The 20,262-nt window shown below is 38.4% G+C and overlaps 1 protein-coding gene across 1 annotated transcript in view; it reads right to left on the bottom strand.

Annotated features, from left to right (window-relative positions):
- The window catches only part of LONRF2 (LON peptidase N-terminal domain and ring finger 2), a 42,615-nt gene extending 28,498 nt beyond the window's left edge, over positions 1-14,117 (bottom strand). The window contains 3 exon segments of the mRNA XM_070573485.1: positions 1,959-2,077; positions 12,717-12,785; positions 13,343-14,117. Of these exon segments, the coding sequence (XP_070429586.1) occupies positions 1,959-2,077; positions 12,717-12,785; positions 13,343-13,994 (840 nt within the window). The 5' untranslated portion in view covers positions 13,995-14,117.
- Between the last annotated feature and the right edge of the window lie 6,145 nt (positions 14,118-20,262).

The following is a 20,262-nucleotide window of genomic DNA, read 5'->3' as shown; positions in this document are numbered from 1 at the left end:
TACACAATTTGTAATATCCTTTTAAGAAAAAGTACAAAATTAAGAAGACAAGGCTACCAGGCCCCTTCCTAGACATTATGTAAGTAAGGGGCCCTGACTCTCAAGTTTCAGAAGCTTCTAAATCTTCTCTGTCAGCTTATCAAAAGTTCTAAGAGAATAATAGTGTTATATATACAAAGCACTTCACAGTTTGAAGTTTTCCACACACGTACACAGAATACTTAAAAATTTGAGTGTATCAATAAATGCTTATTAATTAAATTCACTAACTTTTGAACAGTTTTAAATCTTACAGGCTCCCTGTTTGGGTTAAGACCAAACTTAGCATGTACCTAATTCTGTTTTTGCATATGGGCAAACATTTTCTAGCAGTGGCTTGTCTCCATTGGACCAAAGGCTCTGAACTAATTATCAGCCACAATTGGCTGCTTGCTAAGAGTTTTGCTTGGGAAAAATACACTGCTACATCAGGCCCCAACTGGGACTTTGAGGTTGGTTCCACAAGTGCTTCCATCTCATCCTAATCATAGTTGGCCAACTTCGTCCTCCCCTCAATTCTTTCAACTTACCTTCCAATGTCACTTCTTCTCTAATCCTTTAGTTACAAACATTAACTTGGAGATAAATTTCTATCCCTTACTATCTTAAAGTGATTTGACAGTGTAAATTTCTGCTGAAGCTGTTCTTCACTAGACATTTGCCAAGAATTGAGGTCCACAGATTCGCAATAAACCCTGAAGATAATGACCAAAATCCCAAAGGCTAAAGGTTCATTTTCTGCCTTTCTTACAGTTACAATTAGCCATGTAACTCTGTAGTAATTAAGTCTGTCTTTGATCAGAGAGACACTGCCAGACTTTTTAGTTCAAAGACCAATACTATGGAGAATAATCTAGCTTCAGAGGGCAACGTAGGTCTATTGTCAGTCAGAAATACTAGATTTATAATTCACAAGAATTAAGGCTCAATCATTACTGACATGAATTATCTAAGAAGAGTAACAGATAGAGGGAGAGGAGAAAAGGCATCAGAAAAGGGAGTAGAAAACCTTTTTAGTGAAGCATACAAACAAGAAAATAGACTTCTGGGCTTGGTCCAACAAACATTTCCTTCCCATCCTTCAGCTAATTCCCAAATCTGATGTGACACTCAATCTGATCTGAAGACATTCTGTTTTAAAAGATGGATGCTTGGATAGATGGCTGCATGGACAGAAGGGAGGGAGAAAGAAAGAGCTGGCTACATCCACTCTGTCTATTAACCTGGGTTAGTGTCTCTTCTACGTCTCTAAAACAAAGATGATAAAAAGTAACATAGCACAAAAAAAAATTTTCAATTATTAGCTAATAGCGTATGCTATAGGTGTTAATTTCATCACAAGTTTGTTAAAACTTTAAAATATTTTATAAAGGTTTATAATCAAAATCTGTGAAAAAAACTACAACTTTTATTCTTTGGCTTTCTTCAAGGACAACATAAGCTATCGTTATTAAGTGAGTTAAGCTATTTTGCACCATTAGAGGAAGAAATATTAGACCTTTCCAACCAAAACACAGAGATTAAAATTATTCCAAAATACATACAAAACATTCACCCTTTTACTAACAGCATCTACATGCTCCATGCATATGAGGGCCTAACTGTTCATCACAATTATGATGTGATCTTCCTATTTAAACTAATTTTAAATATTTCTTCTTTGCTCAAAAATTTATAAAATTCTATTTTTATATACTTGCTCAGTATAGAAGGCATATTATTCAGTTAAATATCTAAAAAGATTAATTTAAATTTGTGTTTCTTATCTAGATCCAGTTGGAGACTCAGTCTTTTAAATCAAGCAGGTTTATTAAGAAGTGGTTTACTATATTTAGACTACTGTAATTCGTGAGAAACATACTTTATTCTTAAGAAAAATCTCATAAACGTATATTTATTATGTCCAAGCCAACCAGTACCTTAGTCAGGAGAGGCTCATTCTGACAAACCGCACTGGCATCCCTCAGAGCCTGCTCATGGTTCTTCAGGGTTAAGTGTAACTCTGCTCGCAGCAGCAAGAATGAATTATCACCAGGAGCTGAAAGACATGAGGAACAGGAACAAATAAAAATGACTGCATTTAAAAAGAAATCACCTTTAAGTCATTAAAAATATTAAATTAGAAAATAAACCTAAAGGCAAAATAAGAAATAATTCCTCCCTTCAATCATACTTAGATTTAGTAGTTCGATAAGTATATTTTACATAGCTTCTCTCAAGAAAAGAGAAAGAGGATTAACAAGACTTCGAAATGCACCAAGAAAAAGACTGCTATGTACACACCAGCTACAACATAATCTCCAATAAACTGAGTAAATGCTGAATCACCTTTATGCTATAACTAGATATTAAAAAAGGATTTAAAATAACTTTATTGAAAGTGCATAAGGAAATTCAAGCTTAAGAAACTAACAAAAGTAAAACAGAGTTTGTTTTTCTATACAACCGCATGGATGCGGATTTATCACCAGATTTGTACCTACAGTATGTTCTCTTAAGTGGGAAAAGGACAAGAAAAACTTCCTTTTCCCCAAGATTCCTCAAACAGAAGCAATCTTGTAGCATACGTAGTAGCATTAGTAGCATTTGCTACTACATGAGAGTAATTCTCATAAGCCCAGCTCCACAGAAGCCAACAATGACTCTACGAACCAACGTGTAGTAAATGAAGGTGCTGACTTGGCAGGGCACCATGCAAAAGAGACAAGAAAGCCAGAGTTCACGAAAACAGAACCATCACAGCCAGTTTTCATCCAGCTGGGCCTGGCTCACTCTGCCTATGCTCATTGCAGGATCTTTGTTAATAGAGCTACAGTGTGCATTTTAGTTGATCAATAAACATTCTGAGCACCTAGGATATGTTCTCATCTTTCTACCTAATACACATTTTCAGTTTGTTCCAAATCCTTGATCATGACTCTTTCTCTATCTAACCACCTGCTCCTTTCCAAATGCCACTACGTCTCCCTCAGTTTATACAGGTGGCTGAGCAAGTGTGTATAAAAGAACTCATGCAAAAAGATACTACATCAAGACACGGTGAGCGGCACTACTTATAAATGCACTATTGCTACACATGTGTAATATAGAGAAGGCATGACGAGGAAAAAAGCGGGAGAAGAGAAAAAGAACAGTAGGAATGGAGAGTCAAACAATAAAAATTAAATTTTTAAAAAAGACATTAGGGGCCGGCCCCATGGCCAAGTGGTTAAGTTCGTGCACTCTGCTTCTGCGGCCCAGGGTTTCGCCGGTTCGGATCCTGGGCGCGGACATGGCACCACTCATCAGGCCATGTTGGGGCGGTGTCCTGCATGCCACAACTGGAAGGACCCACAACTAAAAGTATACAGCTATCTACTGGGGAGATTGGGGGAGAAAAAAAGCAAAAAAAAAAAGAGATTAGCAGGTTGTTAGCCCAGGTGCCAGTCTTTAAAAAAAAAAAAAAGACTGGCAACAGATGTTAGCTCAGGTGCCAATCTTAAAAAAAAAAAAAAAAAGACATTAGCTAAACCAAGGATCAGCAACTTTTTTCTGTTAAAGGCCAGATACTAAATATTTTAGGCTCTGTAGACCAAGAGGCATACTTGAGGATATCATGCAGGTACTTACATAACAAGAAAGAAAGAAAAATTTTGACAAAACTCAAAATATGATAATTATTTTGTACTTTTTTTTCACGCATGTCTACTAATTAGAAAAACGGAATTGTTTGGGAAAGGCAAACATTTTCCTCAACTGAGGTTCAAAGTGAGTGTTCCCTATCATCAAAATCAACTGAAAATGTTCATTGTTGATTATGATCTGTAATGAGATTTTACCTATTTCATCTTCAAAAACGCACATAAGTACTATGAAATACTGTTGTCAATCTATAAGCATATGAATTTAAATTGAGCATTTCATTGCTTGGAAGGCATTTATAGAATTCCATTAGATGCCTCTCCTGATATTTGTCTTTTTAGTACGTCATTACATAATAAATAGAACTACAAAGTAATAATTTCCAACTGACGATTAGGTGCAAGCTCCTCAGTTGCACAGTTAAATGCATTTTGAAATACAGAATCTCCTTTGGAGATTTTTGGAAATCTCAAAATAAAAAAAGGCTGCTGGAACTACAGTCCGAGCTTGGGAGACAGACCTGCTGTGAGAAGGGAGATCTCCCATCTCGTTCCCGTCTTGCTCAAGTTGATGCTTTTGAACTGCTGAACAACCACAGCAGATGCACACAGCTTTGACTCCTGCATTCTAATATTAATACCCGTTTCCTTTATCCTCATATTGCAATTAATAGTAGTGATAGCGGACATTTTTCTCTTATTCTTGAATTTAAAAAGAACATGTCTCATGTTTTAACATGAACTATGTTTGCTCTAATTTTCTGAGAGAGAATATTTACCAAATTAGGTAACTTCCCTCGTATTCCTGGTTTTCTGAGGGCATTCTAACAAGTAGGTGTTGAATTTTATAGAATGCTCTGTCAGCATCTGAGAGATTCCATGGAGCATAGCTCCTTCTACCTGTTATAACAGAGAATTACATTGAAAGATTTGTCTAACACTGAATTATCCTTATGTTCCTTGATAAGCTCTTCTTGACCTTAACTCTTATTGCTCTGCTACATTCAAAATATTAAGTCACTTAATGAAAGCTTTGGCATCTAAGTACATATTAAGACCAGTCTATGAATTTTTTCCTGTGCAAGCTTTACCTGATTATATTAACCTTATAATAATCTTACAAAACGACATGGAAATCTTCCCAAATTTTTCTAGGATCTAAAATAAGATGGGAGTTAATGCTCATCAAAAGGCTGTTAGAACTTGCTTGACCTTAGCATCTTTTTTCAGAAGAAAATCCCTGAGTAGCACTTCAATTTCTTTTACAGTTATTGGTCCACGTCAGGCTTTTACTTCTTCCTGGATCAATTTTGGTCATTTTTAGTTTCCATCAAATTGTCCTTTTTTTAACAGGTTTTAAAATCTGTGATACTAATTTATATCTGCAATTACGCTGCTTCTTCATTCCTGACACTATTTGTGCTCTGCATTTTTCTTCATCACACTTGCCAAACATTTGTCTCGCTTACTGGTCTTTGTAATGAACCAATTTCTGACTTGTTAACCAACTCAATTTTTTTCTGTTTCATTATTTTCTCTTCACCATTCCTTTGCTTATACTTTGTTAGCTTAATCGATCTCGACAAAGTTTCCTGAGTCAAAAACACATTTCATTCACATTTATTTTTAATCCTTCTTTTCTAACAAATGCATTAAGCTTCTACTCCTCACATTCTAAAGGCTTTTACTCAGGTCCAAAAGCAATTACACTCACTTCTCATCCAGACACCGAATACATCAAAGTGTCTTCTTTGGCAATCCAGTTATGAAGGCAGCACTTCACGATTTAATCTTTTAAAATATTTAAAATAAATCTCTACACATTTTCTAAGCATTAAGCCTTAAGCTTAATAAAACTAAGAGAATTTATTGAGGAACCACCCAAAAATAAAGGGAAGAGGAAAAGCAACTTCAAATTCTTTGTGGGGAGAAAGCATACGGGAGAAAAACGCACATGTGCACCTTCCGAAAAACTGACACAACATTTCAGAGGATTTACCAATTAACCCCCGTACGGAGAAGAGAGTCAAAAAGAAGACAACCTGAGAACCAGGCTTCGTGAAAAGTCTACTCTCTACATCTGTGTTTAGGGTCGATCAAAGGCTGTTCGCCTCCAATTGGAACCCAGAGCCATTGCTGGGCAGGGAGCCCGGGCCCTGCTGTAAAACCTATCAATGAGTGTGCAGTGGTGAGAGATGCAGAACTGTACAAGTGTTATTCAAAAAGCAGTGAAGGAACTGACACATAAAGCAATGACAACTCAGTAGCTTTTCTGGTGAATAGAAAGAACGAATGGCAATTCTTCTTATAGGTTATTTGTTCAAAGTGATGTAGGACTTCAAACTCAAGTCCACAAATCTTAACTGTGTATCCTGAACCTTTACATATGTATACACCCACGTGATCAGCACCCCAATCACGTCCAGAACCTTAGAGGGTTCCCTTGTGCACTTCCCCACTTGGTGCACCTCTCCTGAGGATAAGCACCGTCCTGACTTGTATCCCTACAGATTGCCTTAGCCTGTTCTGAACTTCTTATACATGGAGTCACATAAATACAATGTACTCTTTCACATATGATTTTCACTAAATATCATTCTGTGATACTCATCCATATTGTTGTATGTCTCAGTAGTCTTTTTAAAAAAATAAATTGCTGTCGATTATTACACTGTATGACTTTATTTATTTGCTCATTCTATGGGGTGGGTTGTTTCCTAAATGTTTTTGGCATATATAAATAAAGCTACAATGAACATTCTTGGATATGTCTTTTGGTGGACATAAGCATTCATTTCTATTTGGTACGTACTCAGAAGTGGAAATATTGTGTCAGAGATTACGTATGTTTAGCTTTAGTAGGTAGTTCCAAACACATTTATTAACTTGTACCAATTTACACTTCCACTAGCAATGTAAGAGTTCCAATCGCTTCAAATACTTGCCCAAACCAGATATTGTCACTCTTTTTCATTTTAACCATTCTGGCACATATGTAGTGATATCTTCTTTTAGTCTGAATTTGCATTTGATCACTTAGAATGTTGGGCACCCTTTCATAGGCTCAGTGTCCATTTTGAGATCTAGTTTTTAAAGCATCTGTTCAAGTCTTTGTCGTTACTGAGACAGTCGTTTCTGCTCCTGAACTGCAGGCATTCTTCCAATATTCTGGATTTGCATTCTCAGTAAGATACATATTACAAATACACATCACCTTTTCACTTTTTAGGAGATCTGTGAGGAACAGAAATTCTTAATTTTAATCAGATTTATTTCTCTTATGGTTGTTTTCCATGTTTCATTCTAGAAATAACTGCCTATCCCAAGTTCTTGAAAATATTCTACAATTTCTTTTCAATATCTGACTGTAATTTCAACCTATCATGTAAGATAAGCATCATCCAGGTTCATTTTTTTCCATATGGATAAACAACTACCTCAGATTATTTAAAAGAATAGGCTTTTTCCTCATGGAATTCTATTAGCATCTTTGTAGTAAATCAAGCGACGGTATGTGTGCGAGTCAGTTTCTGCGCGTCTATCCTTGGCAAGGCCCACGCAACTCCGTCCTAATTATTACAGTGTTATAGTAAGCCCTGGTATCTTACAGTGTAAATTCTTCGGCTTTGTTATTTTTCGTCAACATTGCCTTAGCCATTCATCAATTTCCACCAAAGGCACTGGAGATATTTTGACTGAGATTGCCTTAAATCAGCAGTTCAATCTGCAGAGAACTGACATCTCATCAATACTGAGTTTTGTAATCAGTGAAAATAATATAGCTTTCCATTTATTTAAGTCTACTTTAATTTCTCCCAGAAATGTTTTGTAATTTCAGTGTGGAGGTTTTGAACATCTTCCAGATTTCAGGATTTATCCCTAGGAACATTTTTGTTGCACGAATGGGTTATTTAAAAATTTTGTTTTCTATTTGTTTTTTTGCCAAGTGTATATGATTATCATTGATCTATTTTTACCTTATATTCAGCAATCTTGATAATTCACTTATAATTCACTAATTCACTTATAATTTTGAATATTCTTCTGGAGTTTGTATGTACTCCAACATGTCATCTACAAATAATAAGTTTTCTTTTTTCCCCCAATCTTACTACCCTCTCACCTGCTCCTTATTGCACTAGCTAGAACTTCCAGTACAATGTTGAACGGCAGTACTACAGTGAGCACCCGTCACCTTTTCCTTCACTGGGAAAACAGTCAACATTTAATTATGATGGTTGCTACAGATTTTTGTAGATACTCTTTAACACATTAAGAAAGTTCTATTTCTGGTTCCGAGAAATTTTAACACGGGTCACATGATTTTTCTCCTTTATTCTGCAGACGTGGTAAACCACATTGGTTGATTTTCAGTAATTAAATTCCACTTAATCACGATGTATTGCTCTTTAAGTGTATCACTGGATTCAGTCCGCTAATATTTCGTTTAGGGTTTTTGCATCTATGTTCAAAGAAATACTGGACTATATATTTTTCCTTTCTTGTCACTGATTTTTGCTCTGACCTTTATTGTCTTTCTTTCTACTTCCTTTGGATGCAGTTTGTTTTTCTTCTAGCATCCTGAAATGGACACCTGGAGACCACCAACGTTCAACTGTTCTTTTGGAGTACAGACATTTAAAGCAATAAATTTCCCTCTAAGCACTGTTGCAGTGGCAGCTCGTAGCTTCTGATATTCATATTTTCATTATCATTCAGCTAAAATATTTTCTAATTTTCACTGTGATTTCTTATTTGACCTATAAGATATATAAAAATGTATTGCTTAACTTCTAAATATTTGAAGATATTCTAGTTATTTACTACTCAATTTTAGTTTAAGTCTACAGTGTTCAAAGAACATATATTGTCTGATTTCAATATTTCAATATTTGTGGAAACTTGTTCTATGGCCCAACCACAGACCAAGTCCAGCCTACTGTTTAACATCACGTGAACCTCAACAGATGGTATATTCTGCACTAGTTGTATCTAGCACTGTATATTAAATCAAAGTGCTGACCTATGTTGTTCCAATCTATATCCTTATTTTTCTATCCTTATTTTACCAGCTCCTAAGAGTTTTGTTCAAAATCTCCAATTATCTCTCTTTTCAGTTTTGCTAGCTTTTGCCGTGTATGTGTACATCTGATTTTAGGGGCATATAAATTTAGGAATGTTACATATTTTCTGTTGAATTGGCTTATTTATCACAAACATATCCATCTCTCACGATGCTCCTTGCCTTAAACACCACCTTATCCGACAGTAAATTTGCCCTATCAGGTTTCCCCTGGTCAGTCTTTGTGCAGTATCTTTTCCCATCCTATTAATTTCAACCCTTTTGTGTCTTAATATCTAAAGTTTATCTCATATCTATCTCATGTAGCTGTGTTTTGTTTAATCTAGTCTGTCAACATTTGTCTTTTAAGTGGAATACTTAAATCACTTACATTTAATGCAAATTAAACCCCATTTTTCTATTTCTTTTCTAGTTGTCCATTTACTCTCTGATACCTTCTTCCTTTTCACTTTCTTTTGAATTAGTCAAGTATTTATTATTCCACCACAGCCTTTTAATTTTATCTTCTTTTATTATCCTTTCGGTGGCTACCCAAGAGATATGCAAACTTGATTTATTAGTGTATTTTAATTACTTTTATCACACCCAAAGCAACACACAGCCCACACAACAATTTAACTTTATTTACTCATCCTAGCTTTGTGCTATTGCCACATTTAACGTCTACATATGTTATAAACACCAGAAGCTGTTGCTGTTTTCTTTTGAAATAATCAATATTCTCTCAAATTTACTCACAGATTTACTCTTTCTGGTGGTCTTCATTCCTTCCTTTAGATGCATGCTTCCATCTGGATCATTTTCCTTTAGCCTGAAGAATTTCCCTTAGTATTTCATGAAGTGCATCTCTGATAGCAACACAAATTCTTTGATTTTATTTATTTATTTGGATTAAAGAATCTTGACTTTCTCTTCATTTATCAAAGGTATTTTCAGCTGGGTAAAAAATTCCAGGTAGGCTTTTCCCCCCCATTTAAGCACTTTAAAGATGTTATTCCATTATCTTCTAGTTTTAATAATTTTCTTGTAAAGTCAGCTAGAAGTCTTTTTATGGCTCCTCTGAAGGAAAATGTCCTGTCTTCTCTACCGGCTTTTAAATTTCTCTTTATCTCTGATTCTAAGTAACCTGACTAGAACATACTCAGATACGTTTCGTCTGTTGTGTGTTCGTGTTTATTCTGTCGGGCTTACTGAGCTTCCTGACTCAGTGAGTTAAAGTTCCTCATCAGATTTGCAAAATTCTCAGCCATTTTTGCTTCAAGTATTTCTCTTTCCCCCTCTTTCTCTCTCCTCTTCTGGAATTTAAACTTCATAGAGTTTAGGACTTTTGTCTGTGTCACACATATGTCTCACACTCTGTTTTGTTTATTCTTTTTTTCTCTGTGATTCCACATGGATATTTTCTGTTGACTTGTTCCTGAGTGTTCTCATCTCAACTTCTGGTGTTTCCAATCTGGTTTTAAATCCATCTAATTCTCAACTTCAGATATTTTTCAGAGACCGTTATCTATTGAATGCTTTATCTTTTCATAGATTTATTTCTGTTTTAACATATTTATTAGGTATTTTGAATTCCACTCACAACCTATTGGCCAAAATTAGTGACAGGCCCCACAAGCAGGCCAGGAATGCAATCCTACCTTGTTGAGGGCAGGTACAGAGAGAGAAACATTTGGGGAACAGCATTAATGATTACTACACTTGGCTAGGGTCACATAAGCAAGTGTCAGCCTAGGTCTAAACACAGGCATTTCTGATTCCAATCACTTGTGACCTTTCTACTATATTAAAACCTTTTAGGGGATAATCTATCACAAAATTAAAATTTGACTATAAATTTTTAAACTAGGGAAACTTGGCTTTCTTATCTAATTTTGAATGGAAAATACTGAATAAAAATTTCATGATGAATTGACTGCAACAGTCCTCGTTTTTAACACTTTTAAATTGAGGTCTAATACATACATGGAAAAGCTACAAATCATGAGTACATAGCTCAATAAACTATCACAAACTGTACACAACTGTGTATCCAACCTCCAGGCCAAGAAACAGAACATCACCACTACCCCACAGGGCCCCCTCATACCCACAGGAACTGTCCTCTTTTACTCCCCCAAAAGTCACCAGTGCCCTTCCTTCTAACACGCTACAGTAATTTGGCATGCTTAGACTTACAGATAGATAGAATCATATAGCAAAGATGCTTTCGAGTCTGACTTCTTTCAGTTAACATTATGTTTGTGATTCATCCACATTGCAGTTTCTGACTATAGCTGCTTTATTTTCTTTCTGTATAGTATTCCATAAAGACATCATACTATATTTACCCGTTAATTCTGTTCTTACTGCACATTAGAGTTCTTTACATTTGGAGTTATCACTAATGACAATATACATTGCTATACATTCTTCTGGTACACATATGCATGTACCTATTCAAAACCTCTTGGCCAAAGGTCATATTTAACATTTTCCGATACTACCGACCAATTTTCCAGGGTAAACTTTGCAGACCCATCAGCAGCATACATAGTTCTCCTTTTCTTTCTTTTTTTTTTTTTTTTTTAAAGATTTTATTTTTTCCTTTTTCTCCCCAAAGCCCCCCGGTACATAGTTGCGTATTCTTCGTTGTGGGTTCCTCTAGTTGTGGCATGTGGGACGCTGCCTCAGCGTGGTCTGACGAGCAGTGCCATGTCCGCGCCCAGGATTCGAACCAACGAAACACTGGGCCGCCTGCAGCGGAGCGCGCGAACTTAACCACTGGGCCACGGGGCCAGCCCAGTAGTTCTCATTTTCTACTTCCTCTCCAATAGTTGGCATTTGACCTTTTACATTTCCAGCAATTATTTTTTTAATTGAGATATAACTGACATACATTTTATTAGTGTCAGATGTATAACACAATGATTCAGTATTTGTATATACTGTAAAATGATCACTACTATCAGTCTAGTAATGTCTATCACTATACATAGTTACAAAATTTTCTGTTTTTTTGCAGTAATTTTTTTTAAAATTACTATTTTAAATTTTTTTTAAAAAAATTTCTATTCTTGTACTGTCTAAGACAGCAGCCACTAGCCACATGTGGCTATGGGCGCTTGAAATGGGGCTAGTGCAACAGAGGAACTGAGTTGTTACCCTTATTTCATTTTAACTAACTGAGATTTAAGTTTAAAAACTGATACTCTATTCAGTTGGTGAAAAACTTTGAAGTTAATTTGGAACAACTTCAATACATGAATCTACTTTTTCAACTCTAAATTTTACAAAATCTAAATATAGCAGAAGCATTTCTGATGAAAATTCAGTGTCCTAATTGGCATGGGCAGTAAATGTAAAACACATAATGAGATTTCAAAGACAATTTTTTAAAAAAGAATAAAGTCTGCATCTTTTTTCCTACATTGAAGATACGTCGAAATAATATTTTAACCCCTATAGGATTAAAAATATTGTTAAAGTAAATTTCACCTGCCTCTCTTCACCTTTTTTAACGTGGCTACCAGAAAATCTTAAATAACCTATGTGGCTTAAGCAATATTTCTACTGGACAGTGTTGCTCTGCACCATATATGCACACACAAGATAGCTGAAAACAAAATATACAACCTGTTAAAGTATGAATATGTTGGTTAGAAAAACGGTACAGAATATTTGTTAAATAAAGCAATTTAACTGCTCTATCCTAGCAGAGATTCCTCCAATTTAGATATAGGTGTGCCTCCTAAAACGGAAAACCCTAACCCTAAGATTAAAATAAAATGCATACTGACCATAGCACACAAGAGTCCTTTAGCAACAAAAGGTTAGACCAAGTCTTCTTGACTAGTGATTTAAATCATATACAACCTGCTTCAAAACCAGTGAATTGAGAAATCACCCACCACACACGCACTTCTCCACCCAAAATGACGGTCGATAGAGCATTCTCATTCAGAGTCAAACAGAACCACCGAAGTTTGGCCTACCTTCAAATTCTTTATTCTTAACGGGAGGGCGGGCGAGGAGCGAACAGAGCAGGTGGTGCTGGTCACAGACTTTCGTTAAAAAGAACAAAAAAACACGTACTAGTTAGTATAACTATCTATAAGCTAATTACACCATAACAACCATCCAACAGCTTTTGAGACAGGAAGGCCAGAAGCAGACACTACGAAGTAATGAAAGCAGAGTGAAAGGGGCTCCTTACTGGATTCACTGGCTGAAACCCCCAAGCAAATCCCGCCCCATCACAAAGCACTGTTTCGCCTCGAGACTGTTAGTTTCTTACATTTTTCTGCAGGACAAAAACACCCTTGGTCATCCTCCCACTGCTAAACAGCTCAGATAGGCTGGAAAGGCAGTGTTGGCCTTACGGGACTGCTCAGGAAGGCTGCGGAGGTCCTGGGAAAGGCACAACCATGGAGGCGCACCCGGCCTCTGACACCAGCCACCCCGGCTGGAGGGCGTGGCCGTCACCACCTTTCATCCTCACCTCACCACGTTCAGAAAGCAAAATAACCTCGAGGGCCGTGGGGAACAAAGCTCTCCACCCCCAAGCCCGCTGCTGCCCGACAGGTGTGCGGGCGGCGGCCCAGCGCCCGCGGCCACTTACCCAGCTCCAGGGCCTGGTCGCACCGGAGTAGCGCGGCCTCGGGCTGCTGCTGGCGCTGCAGACTCCGCGCCTGGCCGGCCAGCCTGCAGCGCCGGCACTCGGCCGGGAAGCACTTCTCCAGCAGGCCGCTCAGGACCACGTGGACTCGGCGCACGGGAGGCGGCGCGGGCCCCGGCTCCACGCAGCGCTTGCACACCGTGCGCCCCCACGGCAGCGTCACCCGCCTGTGCAGCAGCCGCTGGCAGCGCGGGCAGCCGAGCAGCTCCCGGGCGGCGGCGGGAGCCCTGACCGACGGCCCCCCGCTCGGCGCCTCGGCCGGCAGCCGCCCCTCGCGCCGGCCCAGGGCGCGCGCTAGGCCGCCCGCCAGCTCCCCCAGCTCCTCGGGCCGCAGCGCCCCGAGCCGCGCGGCGCCGCGGAACGTGCCCAGGGCCTCGGGGAGCCGGCCCGCGCGGGCCAGCGCGTCCCCCAGCCGCAAGCACAGGCCGCGGTCGGGCTGCGCCAGCCCGGCCAGCGTGGAGCGGAAGAGGTCGGCTGCCACCTCGTACTCGCCCGCGCGGAAGGCCTCGTCGCCCTTCTCCAGCCGCCAGGCGAAAGGCTCCCCGCGGTCACAGCCGGGACACTGGGGCGGCGGCGGCACCGGCTCGGGGCTCATACCGCGGGGAGGCGGCGGCGGAGGCCCGGAGCGAAGACGCGGAGGAGAGAGGGCACTCGGCCGCCACCTTCGCGAGTGCCACGCGCGTCTGGGGCGGCGCGCTCTAACCCGCGGCCACCAGCGCCTGGGCGGGCGGGCGCAAAGCTGGACCGCGTCCCCGCGCCGCACCCCCCGGAGGGGCGGGGCAGGTGCAGGGGGCGGGGTCAGGCCCTGCCCACGCGTGGCACCCCACCCGCTCCACTGGCTTATGTAACTCGGGTCCGCTGTAGGGACGCGGCGACCCCCTCCCTAGGTCCGCGCCTCTTGCCAGCTATGCGGCCGCTGATCCCGGGCGTCCCCGCCCGTGTGCGTGCGCCTTCGTCTCCACGCGCCCTTCCCCGCGCCTTCTCTCCCCGCCGTCCGAGGCACTTCTCCGCCGAGCCTCCGCGGCCGCGCCGGCAACGGGTGTCCGGGGCCGGGGTCGCCCAGCTGTCGGCGCACCGCGGCCGCAGCCTTTCCCAGGGGCCTGGCCGCCAGACAACCTGTGGCTGTGGCTACAGTGAGAACCTAGGAAAAGTTCCCAAGCACATCACGTATCCCTAGCTTTGATTCGGCAAATTGTCTTAAATGGCTAGGAAGCCTGAAGTGGGCGCGGAACGGGTCTCATCAGCAAGCTTCTCTTAACGGAATAATAAGTTTTAGACAGAGACACTTTAGAACTCTAATTTAGACTGAACAATAATTTTAATACAAAATGTGAAGAAATACCAAACTAGGTGCTGGGAGGAGCAGGGAGTTGAGAAATGGACAATTGTGCCCTTGATTAGGAAGCAGAAATAGAATTTTTAAAAATGTGTCTTAATGGAGTACTGCATACAGAAGTTGCTGGAAGAAGGGAGTTAAAAGCTACGCTGGTGTTTATGCAAGGACTAAAAGTGTTCTTTCTGTGTTCATTAATCAGGTTTCAGAATTCTCATTATACATAGCCTGCTCTTCTCTCTGTATTGTTCCACCATCTATTTTATTCTATGTATTTGAATGCAATACAATGCATTACAATATTCCAGAATCCATACTGTTCATGTTTTCAAGTCCAAATTTTATTCTAAGTTTGTGAGGGTTTTTTTACATCTAAAACAGCTGACTAAAAAAATATAAAATACCTTGATCAAATCTGGCTTTGGGAAAAGGAAAATGCCTCATTAAATGAGGAGAGAAAATTTTAGAGCAGTTCGTAAAAGGGAAAAGGAGACAACGTTCGGCAGCCCTTTGGTCCTATAATAGACAAATACAGAGCGCATCGCTCCACGCACCCCAACCCCCGCTCTTTCCATGAAAGATTTTCCCCCTAGCCGTCCATTTTGACTGTAACAGTTGTAGTCAAACGAGATTTTTATCTGTTTCTCCTTAGCGAATTATTCCAAACTCTCTTTTTAATCACTTTTTGTTTTTATCTACTTTCTTTATACAGTAGAAATTCACTTATATATGAAGGTTGTTCATTTATCCAACAAATTCACAGCCAACAACCAGGAAGCTAGGAGGAAAAAGCTTCTGAGTATTTAAATTGGTGCCTCAAAGACTACACACTAAGGATTATGAAACCTTATCATCTCAGATCCCATCTGCTCTTATTTTAGACAAATTTCTAGCAAGAGAACAGAAAGGAGAAGCTTGTTGGAGGTATGCCTGCTGAGAGCAAGAAGTGTTTAAAACAAAAATATTAATGTACTGTGAGGTTTATAACATATATAGAAATAAAATTATGCTAAAAATAGCACAAAGGTCAGGAGAGGAGAAATGGAAAAACAGTGTTGTAAGATTCTAATACTATATGTGAAATGATATAATTTTACTTGAAGGAAAATTATAATAAGCTAAAGACGTAGACTCTAAAGCCTAAAACATCCACCTAAATCACACAATTAGCTATAGGTAAAAAGCCAACAAAGGACACAAAATGAAATCATTTTTTTAAAAATTCTATTAATCCAAAAGAAAGAAGATAAAAAGGAGAAAGGCAACAGAAAACAGATGGGACAAAGAAAACAAATAATAAGATGGTAGATTTGAACTTGACCATATCAATCAAAGTTAATTAAATATCAGTGGTCTAAATGCCATAATTAAAAGGCAAAGATTGTCAAATTGTATTCAAAGGAAGACCCAAATATAGACTGCCTACCATTTTAAATAAGAAAATACAAATAAGTTAAAGGTAAAAGAATGGAAAAAGATGTTCCATCTTAACCCTTATCAAAATAAAGCTAGAGTGACTATATTGCTATCTGACAAAGTAGATTTCATAGCCAAGAATATTACTAGGAGAAAAGATGGCCATTTCATAATGATAAGGGGGTCAATTGGTCAAGAGGACATAATAATCCTAAACAAGTATGCACCTAATAATAGAACTTCAAAATATGTGAAGCAAAAACTGATAGAACTGTAAGGTGAAACAGATAAATTCAGAATTATTGTTAGAGATTTCAGTACCCCTGTCCCAACAATCAATAGAACATGTATACTGAAAGTCAGTAAGGATACAGAAGACCTGAATAGTACTACCACCTAGCTTTACTTGATTGACATTTATAGAACTTTCCACCCACAACAACAGAATACATACTCTTTTCAAGTGCACATGGGACATTTACCAACATAGTACATATTTGAGCCATAAAACAATTCTCAATAAATTTAAAAGAATTCAAGCAGCCAAGTCATACAAAGTACGTTCTCTGACCACAGTGGACTGAAAATAGGAGTCAATAATAGAAAAATATCTAGAAAATCCTCAAATATTTGGAAACTAAGTAACACACCTCTAAATAGCCCATGGAATGAATAATTGGATTTTTATATACTAGCATTAAGTGGAAATTGAAATTTAAAAACAATACCATTCACAATATCATACAAACTGTGAAAAACTTAAGGATAAAAATGAAAAACCATGTCTAAGATCTGTACACTAAAAAATACAAAAGGTCACTGAGAGGAATGAAAGGAGACCTGAACAAATGGAGAGACATAACGTAGTGAAGGATCACAAGACTCTGTGTTGTTTAAGATGTCAGTTCTCTCTAAATTGATCTGTGGATTCAACTTGATCTCAATCAAAATCTCAGCATGACTCCTTGTAGAAATTGACAGGCTAATTCTAAAAGTCATATGAAAATGCACAGTACCTGAAATATCCAAGACAACTTTGAAAATGAACAAAATCTTCCAGACTCATTATAAAGCTACAATAACCAAGAGAGTGTGGTTTTGGTGTCAAAATAAACAAACCGATCAATGGAATAGAATAGAGATTCCAAAAGTAGACCCACACATAGATATGGGCAGTTGATTCTCAACAAAGGCTATCGAGTGGAGAAGAAAATAGTCTTTTCAACAAACGATGTGGGAATAATTGGATATCCATATGCAAAAAGAAGTAAGAGGAGGTGGAGGAGGAGAAGAAGAAGAAAAGGAAGGAGAACTTTGATCTATACCTAGCATCATACACAAAAATTAATTCAAAAAGGATTATTGACCTAAAAGTAAAACCATAGAACTTCTGGGGGGAAAAACACATAGGAGAGAATTTTTGTGTCTGGGTTTGAGATATAACATGAAAATCATGATCCATAAGAGAAAAAAAGGAAAAAGGAGCCCCTTACATCAGGGATCTGGGCTGACACACAGTGAGGCCTCAGTATTATTACATAGCTGGCCTGATGCTGACAGCTAGTTAATTTTGCTCTCCTATTGGACATAAACAATCTCAGAACATGAACATCAGACAAAGTTACCCTGAGATCATGATCAAGTGAGACAAAAACAAGGGCACTGTGCAACCCACAAAATGCCAACCATCCCCTCTTCTCAGCTGAAATGAATGACTACTACTTCTTTACCAGTTACAGCTTCATTCTCGTTCTGGTTTGTCCTCCTAATAAATAAGATTTAGTGAGATAGCCAATCGTGGAACTGCACCTGCTTTCTCACAGCACCCAATCAGATCCTTCTTCCTTAGATCTTTCCCAAAAGTATCCAGCCAAAGCCCAAACCCCATAATAGGTTCTTTCTAACACCCTCTTACCAAGACTCCCCATGGTGAGTGTTCTCCTGCGCCACAATGAGTAATAAACCAAAATAGAAAATACAGTGTTCCTGGTGATTTGGGGCACTAGGGCATTGACAAATTGATAAATTGGATGTATCAAAATTGAGAACTTCTGCTCTTCAAAAGACACTAAGATATGCTGCACACTTGAAAAAATATTTGTAAATCATGTATCTGGTCAAGAACTTGTATCAAATATATACAAAGAACTTTGGGAACTCAAGAAAGCACATAACTGAATTAAAAAGTGGGCCAAAGATTTGAACAGACACTTGACTACAGAAGCTATATTGATGGCAAACGGGTATATGAAAAGATGCTTAGCATCATTACTCATTAGGAAAATCCAAATCAAACCCAAATGAGCTACCACCACACACCTACTAGAATGTCTACAATTTAAAAAACTGACCATACCAAGTGTTGACAAGTACATGGAGCAACTAGAACTCTCAGATACTGCTAGTGAGAAGTAAAATGGTGCAGCCACATTGGAAAACAGTTTGGCAACTTCTTGAAACGTTAAATGTATACTTACCATAGTACCAGCCTTTCCACTCCCAGGTATTTATCCAAGAAAAATGAAAGCATGTGTCCATTCAAAGACTTGTATGTGAATGTTCATATTGACTTTATCTGTAATAGTTAAAAATTGAAAATAATCCAAATGCCCATCAACAGGTGAATGGATAAACATATTGTGGTCTGCACAATGAAATACTACTCAGAAGTAAAAAAGAATGAACTATTGACACAGGGACCAACATGGATGAAATCCAGAAGAAGTAGGCTGAGTGAAAGAATCCAGACAAGAGAGAGTATATACATATAAATGATTCTATTTATATAAAAATCTTGAAAATGCAAACAAACCTACAGTAATAGAAAGTAGATCAATGGTCATGTGGGGATGGGAGAAGGGATTACAAAGGTGAATGAGGAAACTTTCAGAATGATGCAAATGTTCATCATCTCGATTGTGTTGATGCCCTCAGGGGTGTACTGACGTGTCAAAACATCAAATTATACATTTTAAATATATGCATGTTATTATAATTTCAATTACACTTCAACAGAGCTGTTTTAAATCTGTATAGATTTAAAAAGAGAGATTTAAACATTAAATTTTAAAAAATATGTGATGTATCTAAAGCTATATTTTGCAAGAAATTATAGCCTTAAATGCTCACATTAAAAAAGAATAGAAACTAAAAAGCAATATGCGAACATCCAACTCAAAGAGTTGAGAAAGAAAAGCAACAGAATAAACCCAAAAAGTAGTAAGAAACCAGAGAAGAAACTAGTGAATGGTTCTTATTTTGTTAAGAAAAAGATATCAACTCAAAAGTTAAGGAAAAAAGATGAGAAAAGGGACAATAAAATGAAACACTATGATTAAGATGACAGAAATCTCTAAATATATCAATAATTATAATAAACATAAAAGGACTACATTCACCAATTAATGATTGAATATGTCAGATTGAGCCAAAATTCATCCCAACTATATGTTATTTCATAGAGACACACCTAAATTATAAAGTCAAATATAAGTTAAAAATAAAAAGATATTAAGGTAAATACTAGTAAAATGAAAGCTGGGTGGCCATATTAATAGCAGATAAAATAGATTTTAAGGCAAAAGCATCATTACTAATAGAGTTGCACCCAATGATAAAAAGGCTCACTCACCATGAAGATGTTGAATTCTAAATGTAACTGAACACAATGGGTAATGGGTTCGTCTCTTGGTGAGTGCAGAGATGGAAAACACAACCAAGCTGGAAGTAGATGAAGAGAGGTTCATCACTTTCACAAGCAATGGAGAACACTGGGCACAACTCCCAAAGCAGTGTCTCCCCAACTTCAGGGCCAGTAGAGACTTTATACAAAAGAGGGCAGAAGATCAGGGTTTATTTGCATAACAACTGTAACAACTGTGTTCTTTTAAGGCACAAATTTAGCAGGTAAACATGTTATTACATACATCACATAATCTAAAAATGGCTGTTTTGACCTTCCCAGAGGAGAATTTAAGATGCTAATGAGTTAAGGTAACTTTAGGATGTCTGGTGCGGGAACATTTTGGGGGGGCGGGGATCTTTCTGCAGAGGTGTGATTTCTCTGCAAAACAGCAACATCTGCAAAACCAAGACGTCAGTTTCTGCAAAATAG

This window comes from Equus przewalskii, chromosome 14 (genome assembly GCF_037783145.1).
Source record: "Equus przewalskii isolate Varuska chromosome 14, EquPr2, whole genome shotgun sequence".
Classification (NCBI taxonomy): Eukaryota; Metazoa; Chordata; class Mammalia; order Perissodactyla; family Equidae; genus Equus; species Equus przewalskii.
The sequence above is the reverse complement of the archived record's forward strand: the minus strand, read 5'-3'. Positions and strand labels throughout refer to the sequence as shown.